The following is a 20,746-nucleotide window of genomic DNA, read 5'->3' as shown; positions in this document are numbered from 1 at the left end:
GAACTGTCAAGTTCTGCCAGAAATCTTAGCAATGTGGTCTTTCAAAGACCACATTGCTAAAACTGCTCGATCTTGCAGGTTTGCCCTACACAACATTAGAAAGATCAGGCCCTTTTAACAGAGCAGGCCACACAACTTCTTGTCCAGGCCCTGGTCATCTCCAGGCTAAACTACTGCAATGCTCTTCTAGCCGGTCTTCCTTCATGCACAGTAAACCTCTACAAATGATTCAGAATGCAGCAGCACGATTGGTCTTCAATGAGCCCAAAAGGGCCCATGTCACACCTCTCTTTATCACCCTGCACTGGCTCCCAATTGCAGCTCGCATCAAATTCAAGACACTGATGCTTGCATATAGAACAGCCACAGGCTCGGCGCCCGCCTGCCTCCACTCACTGCTACCAATCTACACTCCCTCCAGAACTCTGAGATCCACCAGTGAGCGACTGAGCAACTTGAGCAACCTTTACATTGCAAAAGACTGTCATATTACTTAACTACATGCTTATATGCTTATAGATATGTGCATATTTATCTGTCTGAACAGATATTAAGATAGAAAGATTGGGCAAAAATGACCCCAAGAAATACAGTCGACTTGTTAATTTGTAAGCTTTTATCAAGATAACATTCATCACCTGTAAATGCAATATAGTTCATATTTCAGTTTTTGAACTGTTAACTGTTTAACTTTAGTCATGTTTATCTTTAGGGAGGTGTTGTTGCAGTTACTCAATGTGAAATACAGACTCCTAAGCTCACAATACTCAGATATCATTTATCATCCAATTGTAACCTCGCTGAAAAAAGAGCGCACTTCATTGTATTGAATTGTACACATGTAGTGCACTTCAAATTGTAAAGTATGTTTAAAAAAGAAACTACAGATATTACTAAAATAAAAAGCCACTGTACTTAAAGAGAGACTTTCATGTTTCTTATCACACTTTTAATAAGTGCACTTATTAATGTTAAACTAAGCGTTTTACCTTATAGTACATTTTATATCATTATGTTTTGTTAATCTTTAAATAAGTACACTTATTTTGATGTGTGTTGTCTAATTAATGTACAATTATAATTTTATGTGCTATTTAATATTTAAAGTTAATATATTAAATGTACTAAATTGCAACATTACCATTCAAATGTCTAAAAATGACATTAAAGTATATTTATATTTTATATTTATATTTTTAAGTGTTATACGTGCATTGTTTTAAATAAAGTATTTGATATTTTGTAATTATTAAATGCCAGTAGTACCTATGTAGAGTAAAAATAAATTTAAATGAATTCAATGTAGAAATGATAAAATCTACTGAAATCTATATTAAAATGAACGAATTACAGTAGTATACTGATGAATTTGACTTTTTTAATAGTATCTGTAAAACAGTACAGTTTACAACTGTAAATTAAATACAGTTTGCTACTGTAAATCTTAATTACAGTAACTCACTAGCGACCATTTGAAATGTCTAACAGTGTACTTGTTTTTCACAAAGGTTATCTACAATGTATAAATGAAAAGTGGTTCAGCGATTAAGTGGTACATAGAAATATTTGCTGATTCAAAAAAAATATACAAATACAAAAAAATTTCAAAATTGAACATACACTTTATATATTTTGATACACAGTATACAAACCTACAAAAGCCTGTTTCTGCCACTGAATACAAAATAAAAAAAGGTATTTGTGACTTTTTATCAGAATTGCGAGAAAAAACGTCAGAATTGCGAGATATAAACTTGCACTTGCAAGAAAAAAAGCTTTGCCAGACAAACTTGCATGTTCCAGAAAAATGAGCAAAAACTGAGTTTGTCACACAATTGTGAGTTACAAACTCGCAATTAAGAGAAAGAAATGCAAAAAATCCCAACTGCGAGTTCATATCTCACAATTATGAGAAAAGTCAGAATTGTGAGAAAAAAACATCAGAATTGCGAGATATAAATGTGCAATAGTGAGAAAAAAGAATTGCGAGACTTGTATTTGCAAGAAAAGTAAAACATTGCAGTTGTGAGTTCATATCATGCAATGCTGAGAAAAAACGTCAGAATTGCAAGATATAATCTTGCAATTGTGAGATACAAACTCGTATTTGCAAGAAAAAAATAGCAAAAAAAAAATCACAATTGTGAGTTTATATTCTCGCAATTCTGACTTTATAACTTGAATTGCGAGTTTGTATCTCACAATTCTGAGAAAAATTGGCAGCATTGTAAAATATGAAGTAGCAATAACCTTTATTTTTTATTCAGTGGTGGAAATGGGCTTTCATACAAACCTCATCCCATCAAATATTACAATATTTTTTTGAGTAAATACAATTACAGTTAACAAGTTACACAGTACTCAGTTTTGAAGTTCACAACAGTCCTACACTGCCATTTATTCATCTTCCTCCTGCTCAGTGTTTTTATTGCACCAGTCAGCATTAGTTATGTTTGTGTCTCTGAGAACATAGGACCATACGTCCTGCGGCCCGCTTACGCAGTTGTAATCTGGAGGAACATTGAAGAAGAGCTCATCATCAAAGCATTTCTCATCGCTGGGGGAAGCCAGATACGGTAGCTTGAGTACCACACCAGTCAGCAAACCCCCCACTGCTGCCACCGCAATAGTCCCGCACACAGCAGCCACCTGAAAGAGGGCCTGTTCCTGTGCGGTCCGACCCAAACCCGCTTCCAGATCTGGGATGAATTCCTGCAACTCTGCTAGCAGAGGATCTCCCTCTGGAGGGGCCCGATGAGAAAAGGTCTGGTAGAGACTGGGGCCATACGTTTCCTCATTCGCCAGCAGAATTGCACAGATTCCTGCTAGGCTGGAAATGAGTCCTGTCAAGCCGTGCAGGTTGTGTATGCCGCACTGATCTTGTAACCGCAGCCGGTGCGCCAAAAATGGGCTCAAGTATTTGTACCCCAGCATGCACGCAATGCATCCCAGGATCCCCAGCACATAAGCAGCAACTGGCGAAATCATCATGTCCACCGAAGCACCGACAGTTACGCCACCGGCCAGCGTTACGTTCTGCACGTCAGCCATGCTGATCTTGCCGTTCTTGCTAAGCAGGCTGGACAGGGCGAAGGCGGTGATCGTGGAGGCACTGAGACCTATAAACGTGTGGAGAACGGCTCGGTGCTGGTCGTCTCCCTTGAAGGTCAGAGCTGAGTTGAAAGACGGCCAGAACACCCAGAGGAACAGGGTTCCCATTACAGATAGCAGATCTGATTGGTAACTTACTGTCTCTTTTGGGTGTCCCTCATTTAGGCTGGGCCTGTACAGAACAAAGGTGACACCCAGTCCGAAGTAGCAGGCAAAAATGTGGATGAGGATCGAGCCACCAGCGTCGTTGATCTTCAGGTACTTCATTACAGCCCATTCTGTGACACCAAACACAGGAATCTCCAGCACGGCCATGATCTGCACACAGTATGTAAAAACATACAAAAGTACAGAAACATCAGTGTTGCCCTGCAATAGCTTTGATACTGGATCGCTACATTATATTTCTCAGCAACAAAGAGGTAAAATGTTAACCATTAAAACTATTAAAAATTGTTTCCTGTAGTGTGTTTTGGGACATATTCCATTAGGATTTAGTGGTTTTAACAAGCCACCAATAGAAGGCGACTATTGAGTTTCTGGAGTATCTATTGTTTTTGTTTTTTTTTTTAGCAGGGAAACTCACAACTTCATTGTTTGTAGAGAGAGACGCACAGACGCAGGTAATTCACACACGCAACTGTCATCTCTCTCTCTCGATCAATAAGTAATTCAAATAAATGTGACCCGTGCTGGCAAAATGAGCCGGAATGAGCAAATGTTCAAAAATTAGTTTTTTAAATTTTCACATTCTCCATTAAAATACCTTCACAATGATATATGACTTGTTGGAATGCCACAAAAATAACTGAGCTACAGATATTTGAAGATAAAGTCAGCAGAGTTGATTTTGAGAAAAATCGAGTTAAGGTTTTCTGAAGTAAAATGACCAAGCAACATTGCATATTTTCCTCCAGTTTTTTTCTTAATAATAATTACTATATTATTAATCACAGTATAGATATTTTAATTTAATCTTTGTTATTAAAAAGATGCAAATAAACAGTAGTTTAATCAAGAGTAGCGAGTGATTCTGTCTTTTAATGTTTACTTAACATTGAGACAGATCTATATTAAGACCTACTGTGATGCATGGATCTAATATAATGTTACATGTCACATTAAATAAATGTTCATGTAAGACATATCAGATTATGTATGTGTGAATCTCGTCGATATTTCGCAATAATGTACTTTATAGAGAGACTGCGCGCTCACAGAGAGGCTCGTCATATCTACGCATTTTGCAATTTCAGTCAGTGCGACTGTTTTGTTTTCATCAGCATGGGTTTGAAAATCATGGTTCATCAAGAATTCGATATGAATATTCACAAAGCTGGAATGCTGCGCTTTGCAACAGTGGACCTGCATCTTGTGAGAAGCAGCAGCAGTGGCTGCTGATCTCCTCTCAGAAAATGTACAAATAAAGATCATTTTAGATACTTTTACTTTTTGGAACATTGGGATCACTAGAAGAGGGCTTAATGAACAAATTTTTGTGAAAACCTCAAATTCGACCACTGTCTGCATTCTGATTAATTTTGCCAGAGCGGGGCACAAATTCATTGATTATAATTCATTAATTCAAATAAATACGATCTTACGGCACTACTTTATCTCTGTGTCTGATTTGAAGAGGACAGAATGCTAGAGCTAACGAGCCGTACACTGTAAAAAATAAAAAACACAATTTGTTGAGTCAGCTTAAAATAATTTGTTACCCTGCTACCTTAAAATTTTAAGTTCAGTCAACTAAAATAAGTTTAGTCAACTTGAAATGCTAAGTTGTACTAAGTAACAACTTAGATATTTGTGATTGCTAAACTTAACAGATGGGTAAGTAACCCAGCTGCCTTAAAATTTTAAGTTGATTCAACTCAAATATCTAAGTTGTCACTTAGTATAATTTAACATTTCAAGTTGAATAAACTTTTTTCAGATGACTGAACTTAAAATTTTAAGGCAGCCAGGTTACAAATTATTTTAAGTTGACTCAACAAATTGTTTTTTACAGTGTAGATGGTGAAAATAACCGTCATTTTTACTCTTCCAATCAAATATTGCACTGCAAAGATCTATGCTGGCAAATGACCATGGTATAAATGGGATAATGCACGGCTAGCTGTGCATTAAACTATTTTAATGCACTAAGCGGAGACAATCGCTTTGTGCCGGGTGGTTCTTGGCCTCCATGTTGTGCATTAAACTTGTTTATTACACGGCTACACAGAATACTCGATTCTGATTGGTCAGTCACCACATTCCAAGATATGTTATTTCCCGATAACAACCGGTAAAAACGAATAACACAGGCTCATCCGGGTAACTGCAGTCGGTGCTAATTGCTTTCTAACATTATTTCTTTGTGGAAGCTTTGTGTTTGGTTGGCTAATAAAATATTAAAACTCAAATCAATATTTTGTGTACAATTATTTAATTATGTCATCCTGGTATTGTGGACCTGCTCTCTCTTTCATACAAACGCAGCTGCGCATTTTGCAGCGATCGTAATGGATTGTAACGCAACTAAGAAACTGGTAAGATTTTGAAACAGTTTAATTATTGTCTTTTATCGCCATCATTTTTCATATGGTAAAATGCTGTCTAGTTTGAACTTGCCACTTGCTAGCAACTGCTTTCTTCACATAAGTTTGCATTGAAATATTTCAACTCATATCAATATTTCAGGTTTAATTATTTAGTTTTGTGGCAAGTACCCATTTAATAAGCAGGACAATGTACATCCAGCCGAATGTTATTGCAAAACAAAGCCCTTCAGTCTTATGCAACAGCTGATAAGTCTGTCAGGCTTTATTCTGCCATAAGAGCCAGCTGGATGAACATTATCCATTACTTAATGCACAGCTAGCCATGCATTATACCTTACTTATGCCACCTCTGAGCAGCATTAAATAGTCTGTGTAAAGACACCTCAGAAGTACTTCTGTGCCACCTTTGCAGAAGTCTGTCATTAGAGTATCATGCTGTTTGCTTACCCTTGTGAAAAACTGTACTTAATTGTATCGAATGTGCACGTATAGTGTATTTCAAATCTTGAAATCTTTATGCAGATCATGCATTAATGAAATAAAAAGCCACTTAAGTAAATTTTAGTTTACCTTAAATGCTTTTCAGCACATTCAAACATACACTTTAACCTTATTTTAAAGACAATAGAAATAATCAAGTTACATTAAGTCCAATTTAAGTGGATCAAAAACACTGTAATTGCAAGTAACATTCAATTAATAAGGAGCTCCAAATGATGGTTGGGATGCTGCCTTAAATGAAAGATGCTTTTGGCAGTAGGCAGTGAATTTTTTTATCTAAACATGTTATGCAAAAAACCTAAAAAAAAAACAAACAAACAAAAAAAAAAAAAAACATTGGTGCATGGCAGATCTTCAGCTCACACATAAAACAGGTGTTGCCTTTTTGTGAAAGAATAAAATATAGATAACAGATTGTTGTTAATGTTCAACACATCTTGCACTGTACCATTTCAGTGCTGCAGCTGTTTGACAATGGAAAATAAGGCAAAACATCTTTTGTAGTTTCAATATCTAATTTCAAGCCACCTGCTGCAGAAATAATACACTTACCAGGAGTTGCACAGGGCTTGTCTTTCCCAACACTGCTCCAAAAGAAATCAGCACGACTGCACAGGCAAACTCAGCATTGATCAAATTCAGCACACCAAGATGAATCTTCCCATCATAGTAAAACTGAAAGAAGCCCTGGACCAGAATGGCCCACTGAATGGTAAATGTGGCGATTAGGAAATTAAACACCATTCCGCCGAAACCATAGCGCCGGAAAAAAGCCAGAAGGCAGCCGAATCCGAGAAATATCATCACCTGAATGTCAGTAAAAAACGGATAGTTCTGATACAATGAGTTCTCCATGGGCCGCGTCTGATTGTTCTGTAGAAGTGCATTAGCATCATCTTCGTACGTCACAAAGACTGCATAAAGAACCACAATCATGACCTCCAATGCAAAAATTAGTGCAGGGAGCCGCACACGCAGATTGGTAGATTTATTCTTCATTTTGACTGCAACTGAGCCAGCAGCCCTGTCTGGCTTTCTCTTCCCGTGATACCTTATTTATTTTATCTACTGTAGTTTGATAAGCAAAACGCTGGCCATTGGCTAAAAGATGAAGTTACATCATCAGCATGCTGCTTTAGGCAAACGGGAAGCCAACTGCACTTTGTCCTTAGTAATAACCATTCCCAGGATTTTCAATTACTCAGCAGTTTTTCAACTTCAACAAAGGGTATGGTATAGACTCAGTTTAGATTACATCACGGAAGAGTGACAGATAGGAAGAGAAAGGCATAAAGAAACTCATTAACATGTTTACTGCAAAGATCAGTGGCACAATCAGTTACAGTCATGATAGGAGCTCAATGCCGAGTTCAGAGCTATGCACTTTCAACATGATTGTTTCCTAATAGTGCTGATAACACAGTAACAATCTGCTCATTTGCATTTAAATACGCAAAAGTGCATCTTTTAGAAAGTCAGTGAGATTTCATTTGAAAGATGGTAAAGATGAAGTCATGAGAGTAAAAGGAAAATTCAATCAGTTTAGAAGTGTTTTAAATCTGGTTAAACTTCAAGAAAAATATTGTAGCTTTCCATGACATAGATAGATAAATAGACAGATAAGACAAAGACACACAGATAAACAGAATGTGCTTTTATTGCAGCTGCTCGCTGATATTTTCTTCTGCTGTAGTTTTTTTTAATGCACATTAAGAAACTATTGTTGGGAAGTTTATGCTGACCTATCAGAACAAACAGCACCTCCATGTCTGAGTTAGTTTGAAGAGAAGATTATATTTGGTGTATGTAATAAGATGCAAGAAGTCCTTGAGACTCTATTTATGGAACATATTGTTCTGAACACCTTGGTCCATATTAACCCCTTTTCACAAACTGTTATGACGCGTTTCCACAGTTATTAGGGCCCGAGCACCGGTGATCAGGGTTGCCAGGTTTTCACAACAAAACCCGCCCAATTGCTACTCAAAACTAGCCCAAAACTAGCCCAAATGCGTTTCGAGTGGGGGTCCCCCATTAAAAATCGACTTCTGGGGGATAAATGACACATTTTTTTGTCGGGGTTCACCTGGTAAATTCACATTTCAGAGGCTAAATATGAAGTTATCGGGGTTGATTTATCCCAGGGACATCAAAAACAACCCATGGAAACAGTGTTAAAGTAGCCCAATTCCGCGGGAAAACTGCAGACTTGGCAACACTGCCAGTGATGTAAGGACCCTATTGAAATTGCTCAGATTCTTCTGTTTCTCTAAAATGAATCGCATTTTGGAGGGCTTAAACATGCTCGAAAACTCATGAAACTTTGCACACACGCCAAAAGTGGTGAAAATTTACATCTGATATGGGTTTCAGAACTGGGTGTGACTAAATAGCTTGATAGCACCATCTATAAAATTTCAACGAAATGCCCCTTGAGGTATGTTTCACATACATGTAACACACCAATACCTACAAAAAAGTCACCTGGTACGAAGTCTGAAACCCAACAGGAGGTCCGTTATTTGGAATTTTCTCTGCAAGTTTTGTGCCGTTTTTGCCCTTTCAGGCGTTGTATTTAAACAAACTCCTCCTAGATTTAAACAGATCAACACTAAATTTGGTCAGTGTGATCTAAAGCCCTTTGTGACGTTAAATTGCAAAGATCTAGAGTTTTCGTCGAAGGGTGTGTCCGTGGCAGTCTGACAAACTTTGATGTTTCGCCATGAATAAGGAAATTGTTACAATTCAGGCATACAATGTCCAATCTGCACCAAAATTCACATGTTTGATAAGAGTCCTGTCCTGAACACATGCCAATGACCGTATTCAGTTATAGTCATAGCACCACCTGCTGGCAACAGGAAGTGGCATGTTTTATGCTCTAACAAACTCCTCATTGTGATTTAATGGCATCAACATTATATTTGATTAGTCTACTCTAAAAGCCTTTGCAATGTTATATTGTGAAGATTTTAAGTTTTGGGTGAAGGGTGTGTCTGAGGCGGCCTGACAAAGTTTGATGTTTCACCATGTAAAATGAAGTCGTTATAACTCGGCCATACAATTTCCAATCAGCTCCAAACTTCACATGTTCGATAAGACTTCTGGCCTGAACACATAAAGGCCAATATTCAGTTATAATCATAGCGCCACCTGTTGGCAACAGGGCATGTCATGTTTTACACCAACTCAAACATACCATGTACATCTGCACCAAACATCATATGTTTGATCAAAGTCTTGACCTGAAGACACCTAAAGGCCAATATTCAGTTATAGTCATAGCGTGGCCAACTGGTAGCAGGAAGTTTGGCACATATAAATGACTTTGACATATTCCTCCTATATTTACCACTTTAAATGCGCATTGCTCACCGTTCGCTGATTTCCTAAAGCCACAAGGTGGCGGTGAGCCCAGGTGCGAGGGTCCTTTCAACGCTGCTTGCAGCTTTAATTAACATTGTAAATTGTTTTTTTATATTTTCATTTTTTAAAACCTTAACATACATTTATAACTCTCTTTTTTTTTGTATTTTCTTATCTTTATCTACAGAAAACTGGTTAATGCTACTGCGTCAGTGTTTCTGATCGTGTTTCTAACCACCAGTTGGACATCTTTCTCTCTTCTGTTCAGCGTCATCAATCTCTCTGTATTTTCTTTACTTTAAAAAGTCATAGAAATGCTGTCCTGGGTGTTTTTTTTTTCTTTTGCTATTAGGGCAAATGGCAATGCAAAATGCATAGTTTCCCTTCACCACTACAGAGGTTTAGCCAAGTATGAAAACTTCTGCTTCTGAGAAGCCCAAAAATGCAACCTAAATCGCATTTAAGGTATAATCTACATTTTTTCATTTAATTTTTGATTTATTTATACACTGATCAGGCATAACATTATGACCACTGACAGGTGAAGTGAATAACACTGATTATCTCTTCATCACGGCACCTGTTAGTGAGTGGGATATATTAGGCAGCAAGTGAACATTTTGTCCTCAAAGTTATTGTTAGAAGCAGGAAAAATGGGCAAGCATAAGGTCAGAGCATCTCCAAAACTGCAGCTTTTGTGAGGTGTTGTTGGTTTGCAGTAGTCATTGTCTATCAAAAGTGGTCCAAGGAAGGATAAACTAATCCAGAGCCACTTCACTAAAACCAACACAAGTCTTCAGACGGTTAATTAAGATATTATGGTGCACTGTGTCAAAGGCTGAGCTGAGGTCAAGAAGAATTAAAATGGAGAACAAGCCAGTATCTGCTACAAGAAGTAGGTCATAGTCACCTTGACCAGAGCAGTTTCAGTGCTATGTTGGGAATGGACGCTCTTTGAAAATTTTCAAAGATTAGATTATAATTCATAAAACAAATCCGTTGATTGGACACAGCATTTTCTAAAATCTTTGATAAAAATGCCAACTTGGAGATGAGTCTAAAATTTCTTAAAACAGGAGTCTAGAGAGACATTCTTTAATATGGAGTAAACTGTGAGCATGTTTGAAACATGAGGGAAAAAGCCAGAAGACAGAGAACAGTCAATTAGAGCTAAAATATCAACCGTCTGACACACAGCTTTTAAAAAACAAGTGGGAATGCAGTCAGAAGGCCAGGTGGATGATTTTGAAAGTAAAACAATGCGTTCCAAGGTTGACAGGGAGGTTTCATAAAAAGTGGGTTAATGTTGAAGGTGAACAGGAGTCAACATCATGTTCTCTGAAATCAATATTAAAATGCTGCCGAACCTCCAATATTTTATTATAAAAGTAATTTAGAAAAGCCTCACAGTTCCCTGGAGTAGGTTCAACTGGCTGGCCAGGCAGAGGACCAATGATAGAATTTATGGCTTTAAAAAGGATTCTGGGATTGTGTCCCTGTTTAGTAACCAGGTCTGAAAAACAAGTGTTCCTTGCTTCTTTTACACTGGAGCTACAGAATGTAGAATATTTCTGCAAGAACTGTTAAAAACACTGACTAGCTCCTCTACAGAGAGGTCAGGTTGTTCACTAGTGTTAAAAGGAGTAAAAGCTTGACAGAAACATTCCTATTATTATTTTTAAGCAGTTTATGCAGTCCCTGGGAATTGAACCCATGACCTTTGCCAACGTCATGCTCTACTGTTTGAACTGCAGGAACACCCTGACATTTAAATGAAAGAACTAAAGGATGGCAAACACCACAATAAAGATAAAACTTAACACAGTATGCATTATTATAGCCATTCTATGTAGAAGTTTAAAAATGATGGAAAGCATGCATATGTACTGACTTACTGATCTTTTATCTTGACTTTCATATTTGTCTTAACAGCATATCATAAAAAGTCAACTGAACAAGCACATTACAGGTACATTTGTTTAAACATATTAACTCTCTGTATTCAGCCAGTATCTGTTTACAGAGTGCAAATGGCTAAGCCTGTTGGCAAAGGCTATTTTCACTATCTCAACCCTACATTGATTAGATATTTTACCTTCAACACAAACAGCGTAATACTTGGATTTACACTACCAGTCAAAAGTTTTTGAACAGTATGATTTTTTTAAAGAACTCTCTTCTGCTCAACAAGCAAAGTACAATTTTGAAATGTTTTAACTATATAAAATAACTGCTTTCTATATTTTAAAATGTAATTTATTCCTGTGATCAAAGCTACATTTTCAGCATCATCACTCTAGTCACATGATCCTTCAGAAATCATTCTAATATACTGATTTGATGTTCAAGAAACATTTTTTAATTATTATTATCAATATTTAAATGAAATAAAAAGCTTTTGTAACATTATACACTATACCATTTTTTTAAAGAAATTATAGAATTTTTTTTTTTTTTTTAGCAAGGATGCTTTAAATTGATCAAAATAATAATAATAAATGAATGATTTCTAAAAGATCATGTGACTGGAGTAATAATGCTAAAAATTCAGCTTTGAAATCACAGGAATAAATTACATTTTAAAATATATTCCAATAGAAAACAGTCATTTTAAATAGTAAAAACATTTACAAAATGTACTGTTTTTGCTGTACTTTAGATCAAATAAATGCAGGCTTGGTGAGCAGAAGAGACTTCTTTAAAAACATTAAAAATCTTACTGTTCAAAAACTTTTGACTGGTAGTGTACATTTTGTGTAAGTAGCACCCATCACTATTTACATGTATTTTACTAAGTCTAAATATACTTCATTTGAATCCTGAATTAAATGTTTAAATAAAAATATTGTTGCCGTAAGGAAAATTCTCACCACAATAACTCCACAATATACTGTATATTGGAAGAAATGACCACTGATTGCTTTCAGCTTCCAAATGAAAACACAAAAATGGTTGTAATAAATGACTTGAACTTTATTGCATTTTGTGCAGACAAGTCTATAAAATGGTCCAGAGAAACCATTATTCATAGAACATAGAAGCTTTTGACAAGATAAAACAATAATTTAAGATATCTAGTTTAAATATATTTTCATATAACACAATTGAGACACAATTTTCTATTTATTTTTAAAATATTAAACTTGCATGGACACACAAATTAAACAGCTAGGCTAATATAACTATAATGTGTCATATATTTACAAAAGTAACTGCCACGGTTGAACCTCTCCTTTTCCAACAGAGTGATATGTCACACAGTCATATACATAAAGGAACAGAAACACGCCACCTCTTTCCCCGTTACAGTCGCGCTCACAAACACGCATCGTTCTGACTCCTCGTGAGAACCGAAGCAGAGAACATAAAACACATCACTAATCAAATCACTGTCTTTGGATCTACACTGACTACCATACAAAAAGTGTCAAACTGCCCTCCTATGGAGAAAGTAGAAATGTCGGCTGTGTAGAAACGCTCTTGCACACACTGCTGGGAAAGTTTCAGAACTCAGAAGTATCCGAAAATGTACGTTGTCATTAGAAAATCAGAAGCAATGCTTAAAATTTGAAGCGGTGATTGAAGTGAGGACTGGAGGTTTTCGGTTAAAACACCAACATGCAGAAACAGGTATCAGGAGCACTGAATGAACGATGATTAAATTCTCCCACTGATCTAAAGTAACTGCAAAAGCCCATTCTTTCTGTTTCATAAAGGTTCTGAAAAAGGGTTTTGGATTTTTGGGTTCCTCAAACTCGCTTTGAACAGTTCTTAAAAGAACCTTTTTATTCCTTACAAGGTGTAAAATCTTTAATAATCTGAAAAATCTGCTTTTGCTATCTACTCATCCTCAGGCCATCCTAGATGTAGATGTTTCTTCATCAGAACAGATTTGGAGACTTGCTCACCAATGCTCTGCAGTAAATGGGTGCCGTCAAAATGATAGTCCAAACAGTTGATAAAACATCATAATAATCCATCATTAAGATGTTTTCAACTTAAATCTGTTGTTTTTGGCTAAAATATGAGACCTTTTTCTATCAAATGTAGTGCTGGTCAATGATTAATCACGATTAATCCAAAATAAAAGTTTTTGTGTACATATTATATGTGTGTGTACTGTGTATATTTATTATGTATATATATATAAATTCACACACATGCATGTATACATATTTAAGAAAAAATGTTATGTTTATATATTAAATATATTTATATATATTTATAAATTATATGAAATAAATAATGTAAATATTTTCAAAATGTATACTGCATGTGGCCTTATATATACATAATAAATATACACAGTACACACACACTGTAAAATAATTTGTTACCTGGCTGCCTTAAAATTTTAATTTAGTCAACTTAAAATGTTAAGTTTAGCTCAGTGACAACTTAGATACTGGAGTTGATTTAATTTAAAATTTTAAGCCAGCTGGGTAACAAACCCAGCTTTTAAGTTTAACAAACCTAATTTTTAGTTTAGTCAACTCAAATATCTACATGTAAATATATGTAAAAATATATACTGTATGTGTCTATGTATATAAAATAAATATACACAGTACACACACACTGTAAAAAAAAAAAAAAACAATTTGTTGAGTCAACTTAAAATAATTTGTTACCCGGCTGCCTTAAAATTTTAAGTTCGGTTTAAACTCAAAGTTTAGTAAACTTGAAATGTTTTACTAAGTGACAACTTAGATATTTGAGTTGAATCAATTCAGAATTTTAAGGTAGCTGGGTAACAAACCCAGCTTTTAAGTTTAACAAATCAAATTTTTAGTTTAGTCAACTCAAATATCTAAGTTGTCACTTAGTACAACTTAACATTTTATGCTGACTAAACTTATTTGAGTTGACTGAACTTAAACATTTTTAAGGCAGCAGGGTAACAGATTATTGTAAGTTGACTCAACAAATTGTGTTTTTTTTTTTTTTTTTTTTACAGTATATTATGTACACAAAAACATTTATTTTGGATGCAATTAATCATGATTGTTGCTGAGCACTAATAAAATTGCTTTATTCAGTAAAAAAAGTTATCTTGAGTCATGGGGGAAAACAGTCCAAAACAGTTCTAAACCAGTATGTTGGTGGATTGTGATAACAGGATGGGCTGGTATTTTTGCCAGAAGTGATGCCAAAGTTCAATAGATTTTTACTTAACAAGACATAAGATGAACTGGAGTGGTGTGGATTACTTGTGGACTATGGTAATGTTTTTATTAGCCATTTGGACTCTCATTCTGACGGCACCCATGGCCTGAGGGTTTGACAGTTCCATAAAAATTTTGGGCTGAACTATTTCTTTAAAGGCAATTCATGGAATCATTAATGCCAATACAGAACCTTTATTTTTTAGAGTGTACATCCCAAAATGATAAATCAACTGTGGCAACCTCTTTGCCCTCAATAAACTTCAAGTCTAAATAGGCTAAATAGCTCATTCCATACAAGTCAGCGTTTTCAATATTGCACTTGAACATTTTCATACACGCTGCTTCAGCAATCACTTACAAATATCATTAGCACCTTCTGAAACCCCTGCGATTTCAAATTCAGTTTCGCTGGTTATTTTATAAGCCCTGTTAGTCGACCAGTACCATTGTTGCAGGATACTTACAAGTCAGCGTTGCATAAAAACCATCATGATTCATTATATGCATTCTAACAATATTTACTTCAGGTTTCCTACAGCAGCGCTCCATAGCAAGGACATGAAATAAAGACTGAATGTAGATACATGAGAAAGAAAGTAACTTTGAATTTTCACAGTGCTTATTTCTAGTTATGCTTTGGCCAATTTGGGGTGTCTTTCGAGTTTACAACCCCCTTCGAGGGAAGATAAGGAACGACGTGCTATACAGCATAAGGTTTATGACGCTTCTTCAGCCTCGGGGAAGGATAAGACGAATCTGATAAAATGGTATCGAAAAGCCCTTTGCATCAATGTGAATTCAATTCAGATATTCTATACTTAAGATGAACGGGACATCAGCATCATCATCAGCTGCAGAGTGAAACCTCTGTATCCAACAGCACGCAGCCAATATGGCTTAATCGCGACATTGTCCCAGCATGTTTCCCTTTGCATGACTTGAAATAATGTGGAAAGTTCTCATCGAACCGCAAGTCACCCTGGCAGATACGGAAGCTCTGATTTCAATCTATAATACTTAATAGTACCACTATAAACAATTCAGTAGAAAGTAGTTTTAGACCCTCAATAAACGAAACTGTAATTGCATAGGACTCCAAACAAGCCAAACTCGTCTTTTGTGTTGTAAATTCTAGCAATGCAAAAGTTCCTTTAGATAAGATTATCATTTTAGGTAGAAACATGGAAGAATTACGATAGGTAGCACTTTGCAATTCCTGTTTTGGATAAAAACAAAAATCGGTTGGTTCTGAGCATAACTAGAGTACTGATAAAGAAAATGTACTTAGCTAGAATTCGAATTCTTTTTGCAAACGATTTACTTAAATATCGCTTCTACACTGTAAAAAATAAAAAACACAATTTGTTGAGTCAGCTTAAAATAATTTGTTACCCTGCTGCCTTAAAATTTTAAGTTCAGTCAACTAAAATAAGTTTATTCAACTTGAAATGTTAAATTAGATATTTGTGTTTGCTAAACTTAACAGATGGGTAAGTAACCCAGCTGCTTAAATTTTTAAGTTGATTCAACTCAAATATCTAAGTTGTCACTTAGTATAATTTAACATTTCAAGTTGAATAAACTTTTTTTGAGTTGACTGAACTTAAAATTTTAAGGCAGCCAGGTTACAAATTATTTTAAGTTGACTCAACAGTTTTTTACAGTGTATGAACTTAAACGCCACGACCATTACTACCTTTTTTCTACAAGTGTGAACTTCGACATTACAACGTATGAGGTAAAATGAGGTACGCTTGAGTATTAGGACAGACTGATGGTGGCATTTTGACAAACTGTCTGAGACGTTACTTCCTGTCTCTGAGTTGTAGTTCTCAAAACCCTGTAAAACATCATGTGAAAAATGACTGGGTGTCTGTAATACGCTTTTAATTGAAATGCAAAAAATCTATAAATATTGTGTGTTTTTTTTCTTTTCTTTTCAGTCTTAAGTTTTGGGGGAGTGCAATATATTTACATTTTAATGACGGTAGCAGCCTCAGCACAATTTGAGTTTAAATTTTAAAACATACAGTTAGTTATTTTCCTTTTTTAAGTCTCACAGTTACACAAGACGATAGAGTTTACTAGTCTATTCTGTAATCTAATATATTCCTTTTTTTCATCGTTGCAATTTTACAAAAAAATAAAATAGTTCTTTAGATAAATGTTTTTTAATATCTTCTATTTCTACCACACATGAACTAAATAATATGCTCGTGCTCGTGGATTGAACAGTCCGCATCAGTCGCTCACAGATGCTGCTTAAATGTAGCAAATTAGTGTCGTCTTTACAAATGTAAAAATAAAGGAAAATTTCAGACATTCATGACAAACATTTCTGATATGATTTTAAAATACTACGCAGTTAAAATATGCTTTTGTTCACAAATTTAATTTGGTGAAAAAGGATGATAAAACCGCATCTGCTTTATAAAGTAACTGGTAATATCAGACGCATGATATGTTTTAATGTCGTGACCCAGCACTATCCGTTTCTTGTATGAAAATGTGAAAATGTTTCATTTGTTCATGTTTTTTTTTTTCTCTTCTCATATGGCACGGTTTATATTTAGTGATTTGGCAAGAGATGTAAATACCATGTTTTTTCCATGTTTACAATCAATCAAAAATTGCTGGATGAATAAATAATTTCTTTGTAAATAAATATTTGAAATATAAATACTAATTCTTTTCTATTTACATTCCCTTAATATATATGTGATTCTACTATTAAATGAGATTATTCAGGATTATATTTTAAACTGTATATGGGTTTTCAATTATACAGCAGTTCTGTTTAGACTCTCTTCACAGTATGTACACGTGTGTGACTGAGCAATATACTTCATGTCTGCTGATGATATTTTAAGTGAACATATTTGTGAAAGGAACACAGCCTACTTATAAAACCCCTTTAAGTCTACTTGTGTACAAACACACACACACACACGGTCCAGCCCTCTCACATTGTACAGTATATATGACATGCAGATGGTCAAGGGCAAAGCTGATAGTCATTGATCCAGAAGTGCTTACACCTGGCTCACATTAAACCCTGGTCAGTTTTGTCCTTGGTGTAAAAACACACCGCGGACATTTACTTGGTACACTGGAAGACTTGTTTTCAACAAAGAAAGATTCCACTCTATTTACCCTATGACAAAAAAATGAGACAATGGAGAGACAGCATAGGAACAAAATATAAAGCTAAAAGGGAAGGTCACACTAGATTTTCAGTTTCATTCACTTCCATACTTTCATTCATATGCAAACGAACACAGAAGAATGCAGTTTTTGGTGAAGTTTGAGCTGCCTGTTCAAATAGCTATTAAATGTTTGACCAGTAGAGGATTTAAACACTGTATTAATGTTTAAATGTGGAGGAAACTCTCAGTTTAGGGATTTTTCATAATCTTCTTCTATAAACACTACCATTCCAAGGTTTGGGGTTGGAGAAATTCACATTTTTTTTAGCAAAGACCTATTAAATTGATCAAAAGTGACTTTTAAATAGTTACAAAAACAATTTTAAAAACACAGTTTGTTTTTTAACTTTCTATTCATCAAAGAATTATGAAGAAAATATTAAGATAAAAATATTAAGCTGTTTTCAACACTGACAATAATAATATGAAATGTTAGAATGATTTCTGAAGGATCATGTGACTCCAGTACGGAAGCCTGTTTCCGTCATTGAATAAAACATAAAAAAGATAACTGCAAGGAAATTATCTCAAATTTTTGACTTTTTTCCTCACAATTTTCTCACAAGTTTAAATTTCAGATTTCTTCTGACTTTTCTGTTATAAAGTCAGAATTGTGAGATATAAATTCTTGCAATTCTGAGAACATATCAGTCTTGTTTTCCCCTCATAACTGGACTAATTTGCAATTGTGAGTTTATATCTCACAATTCTAAGTAAAATGTCAGAATTGTGAGAAAAAAGTCAGAAATGCGAGTTTATATCTTGCAATTCTGACTTTATAACTTGCAACTGCAAGTTTATATCTCACAATTCTGAGAAAAAAAAGTCAGAATTTGAAGTTTGTATTACGCAATTCCGAAAAAAAGTCATGATTGCAAGTTTGTAGTATGCAATTCTCAAAAACAAAAAAAAAGAATTGCAAGTTCAGAATCGTGAATTTGTATTATGTAAAAAAAGTCAGAATTGCGAATTTGTATTGCACAATTCTGGAAAAAAGCCAGAATTGTGAGTTTTTATCTTGCAATTCTGGAAAAAAAAAAGTCAGAGTTGTGAGTTTATATTACGTAATTTGGAAAAAAAAGTCAGAATTACAAAATGTAAACACAATTGTGAAAAAAGTCAGAATTGCGAGTTTGTACTATGTAATTCTAAATAAAAAATTTTGAATTGCGAGTTTGCATTACGCAATTCTGAAAAAAGTCAAGAGTTGCAAGTTTGTATTGCGTAATTGTGGAAAAAAGTCAGAATTACAAAATGTAAACTTACAATTGTGAAAAAAGTCAGAATTGCGAGTTTGTATTATGTAATTCTAAAAAAAAAATTTAATTGCTAGTTTGTATTACACAAATCTGAAAAAAAAAAACAGAATTGCGAGTTTTTATTACGTAATTCTGAAAAAAAGTCAGAATTACGAGATGTAAACTCACAATTGCGAGGAAAAGTCAGAATTGCAACTTTGTATTATCCAATTTTGAAAATAAGTCAGAATTACGAGTTTGTACTATGTAATTCTAAATAAAAAAATTAGAATTGCGAGTTTGGATTTCACAATTCAAAAAAAAAAAGTCAAGAGTTGCACGTTTGTACTGCGTTTGTATTACGTAATTCTGAAAAAAAAGTCAGAATTACAAAATGTAAACTCGCAATTGCGAAAAAGTCAGAATTCTATTAAAAAAATTGAATTGTGAGTTTGCATTAAGTCAAGAGTTGCGAGTTTGTATTACGTAATTCTGAAAAAAAAATTGAATTGCAAGTTTGTATTACGCAAATCTGAAAAAAGTCGAGTTTGTATTATGTATTTTCTTGTATTTTGTATTTCTGAGATAAAAAATCAGAATTGCGAGTTTGTATTATGCAATTCTGAGAAAAAAAAGTCAGAATTCTGATTCTGAATTGCAAGTTGTCAACTCGCAATTGCGAAAAAAAAGTCAGAATTGTAGAACAAAAACTCACAATTATCTTTTTTACTTTTTAAGACTGGAGTGATAATGCTGAAAATGTAGCTTTGCATCACAGGAATGAATTACATTTTAAAATATACTATTTGAAATATACTACAGTTTATTTTTTATCAAATAAATGCAGCCTTGGTAAGCATAATAAATGTTTAAGAACATTTTAAAATCTTACTAAACCCAAACTTTTGAAAGTCTGTGATAAAACAATACTTTAAAAAAAGCTGGATGATTTGAAATGGTCAAACCAGAACAAATGCCACATTTTAACATTTAAAATGGACCGTTCTGAAGTACCCACCAAAAACAAAGTTGTTGCTTAAAATCTAGTGTGACTGTCCCTTAAAAGTGCTGTTATGATATACATTATTAAATAAAGAGTAGATGGATCAGAGTATTTGGTCAGATGCCACTGGAGAACATGGACTTTTGGAAATTAGTCAGAAAAGACCAAATCAATCATTTACTGATCTGTGTGAGACATAAGCTGTTGAGCTTATGAGGCAAAAACTGAGCCAATAAGAGGAAGATAGAGAGATAGATAGATAGATAGAGGGATAAAACTTAATCATGTGGAAGAAGTGACATCTACTAAGCTGGTGTCTTTTTAGACTATGTAGTGCAAAGTCATCTGATATGTGCTGGGGCGTTATTGCTCATGGTGTAGGTTGGGTTTACTGGGACGTTCCGTCTAAGCAGTGAGGGACGAGGGGTGAGGAATATTTGGTGGTTGAGCTGAGCCCCTCAAGAGTAGATGGTGATGACCTCACGTCCACCTCCACGCACAAGGAGGACCCTATTGAGACCTTCAGTCAAGACCTCGAGGAACTCCATGTCTGTGCGTCTGGAGTTAAGAGGCAAACTTTAACATTTACATTTAGAGCACAAAG

General features: G+C 34.9%; 2 protein-coding genes across 2 annotated transcripts in view; both read right to left on the bottom strand.

The window, feature by feature from the left end:
- Positions 1-1,486: 1,486 nt before the first annotated feature.
- On the bottom strand, positions 1,487-7,413 carry rh50 (Rh50-like protein). The gene is made up of 2 exons (XM_051118163.1): positions 6,714-7,413; positions 1,487-3,429 (listed from the first exon to the last, which is right to left on the bottom strand). The coding sequence occupies exons 1-2, from the start codon at positions 7,158-7,160 to the stop codon at positions 2,398-2,400; spliced, it is 1,479 nt and encodes a 492-aa protein (XP_050974120.1). The 5' UTR covers positions 7,161-7,413; the 3' UTR covers positions 1,487-2,397.
- A 5,066-nt stretch (positions 7,414-12,479) lies between these two features.
- The window catches only part of slc12a5b (solute carrier family 12 member 5b), a 75,008-nt gene continuing 66,741 nt past the window's right edge, over positions 12,480-20,746 (bottom strand). The window contains exon 26 of the mRNA XM_051118158.1: positions 12,480-20,692. Within this exon, the coding sequence (XP_050974115.1) occupies positions 20,601-20,692 (92 nt within the window). The 3' untranslated portion in view covers positions 12,480-20,600. The remainder of the gene's footprint in view (positions 20,693-20,746) is intronic.

This window comes from Labeo rohita, chromosome 8, assembly GCF_022985175.1.
Source record: "Labeo rohita strain BAU-BD-2019 chromosome 8, IGBB_LRoh.1.0, whole genome shotgun sequence".
Taxonomy (NCBI): domain Eukaryota; kingdom Metazoa; phylum Chordata; class Actinopteri; order Cypriniformes; family Cyprinidae; genus Labeo; species Labeo rohita.
This window is presented reverse-complemented; position numbering and strand designations above follow the sequence as displayed.

Bases quoted from the DNA above. Each gene is read 5' to 3' on its own strand.
- rh50 (XM_051118163.1), bottom strand. From the start codon at position 7,160: ATGAAGAATAAATCTACCAATCTGCGTGTGCGGCTCCCTGCACTAATT. The intron at 3,430-6,713 runs GTAAGTGTATTA...TACTGTGTGCAG, and splicing joins CAAGCCCTGTGCAACTCCTG to ATCATGGCCGTGCTGGAGAT.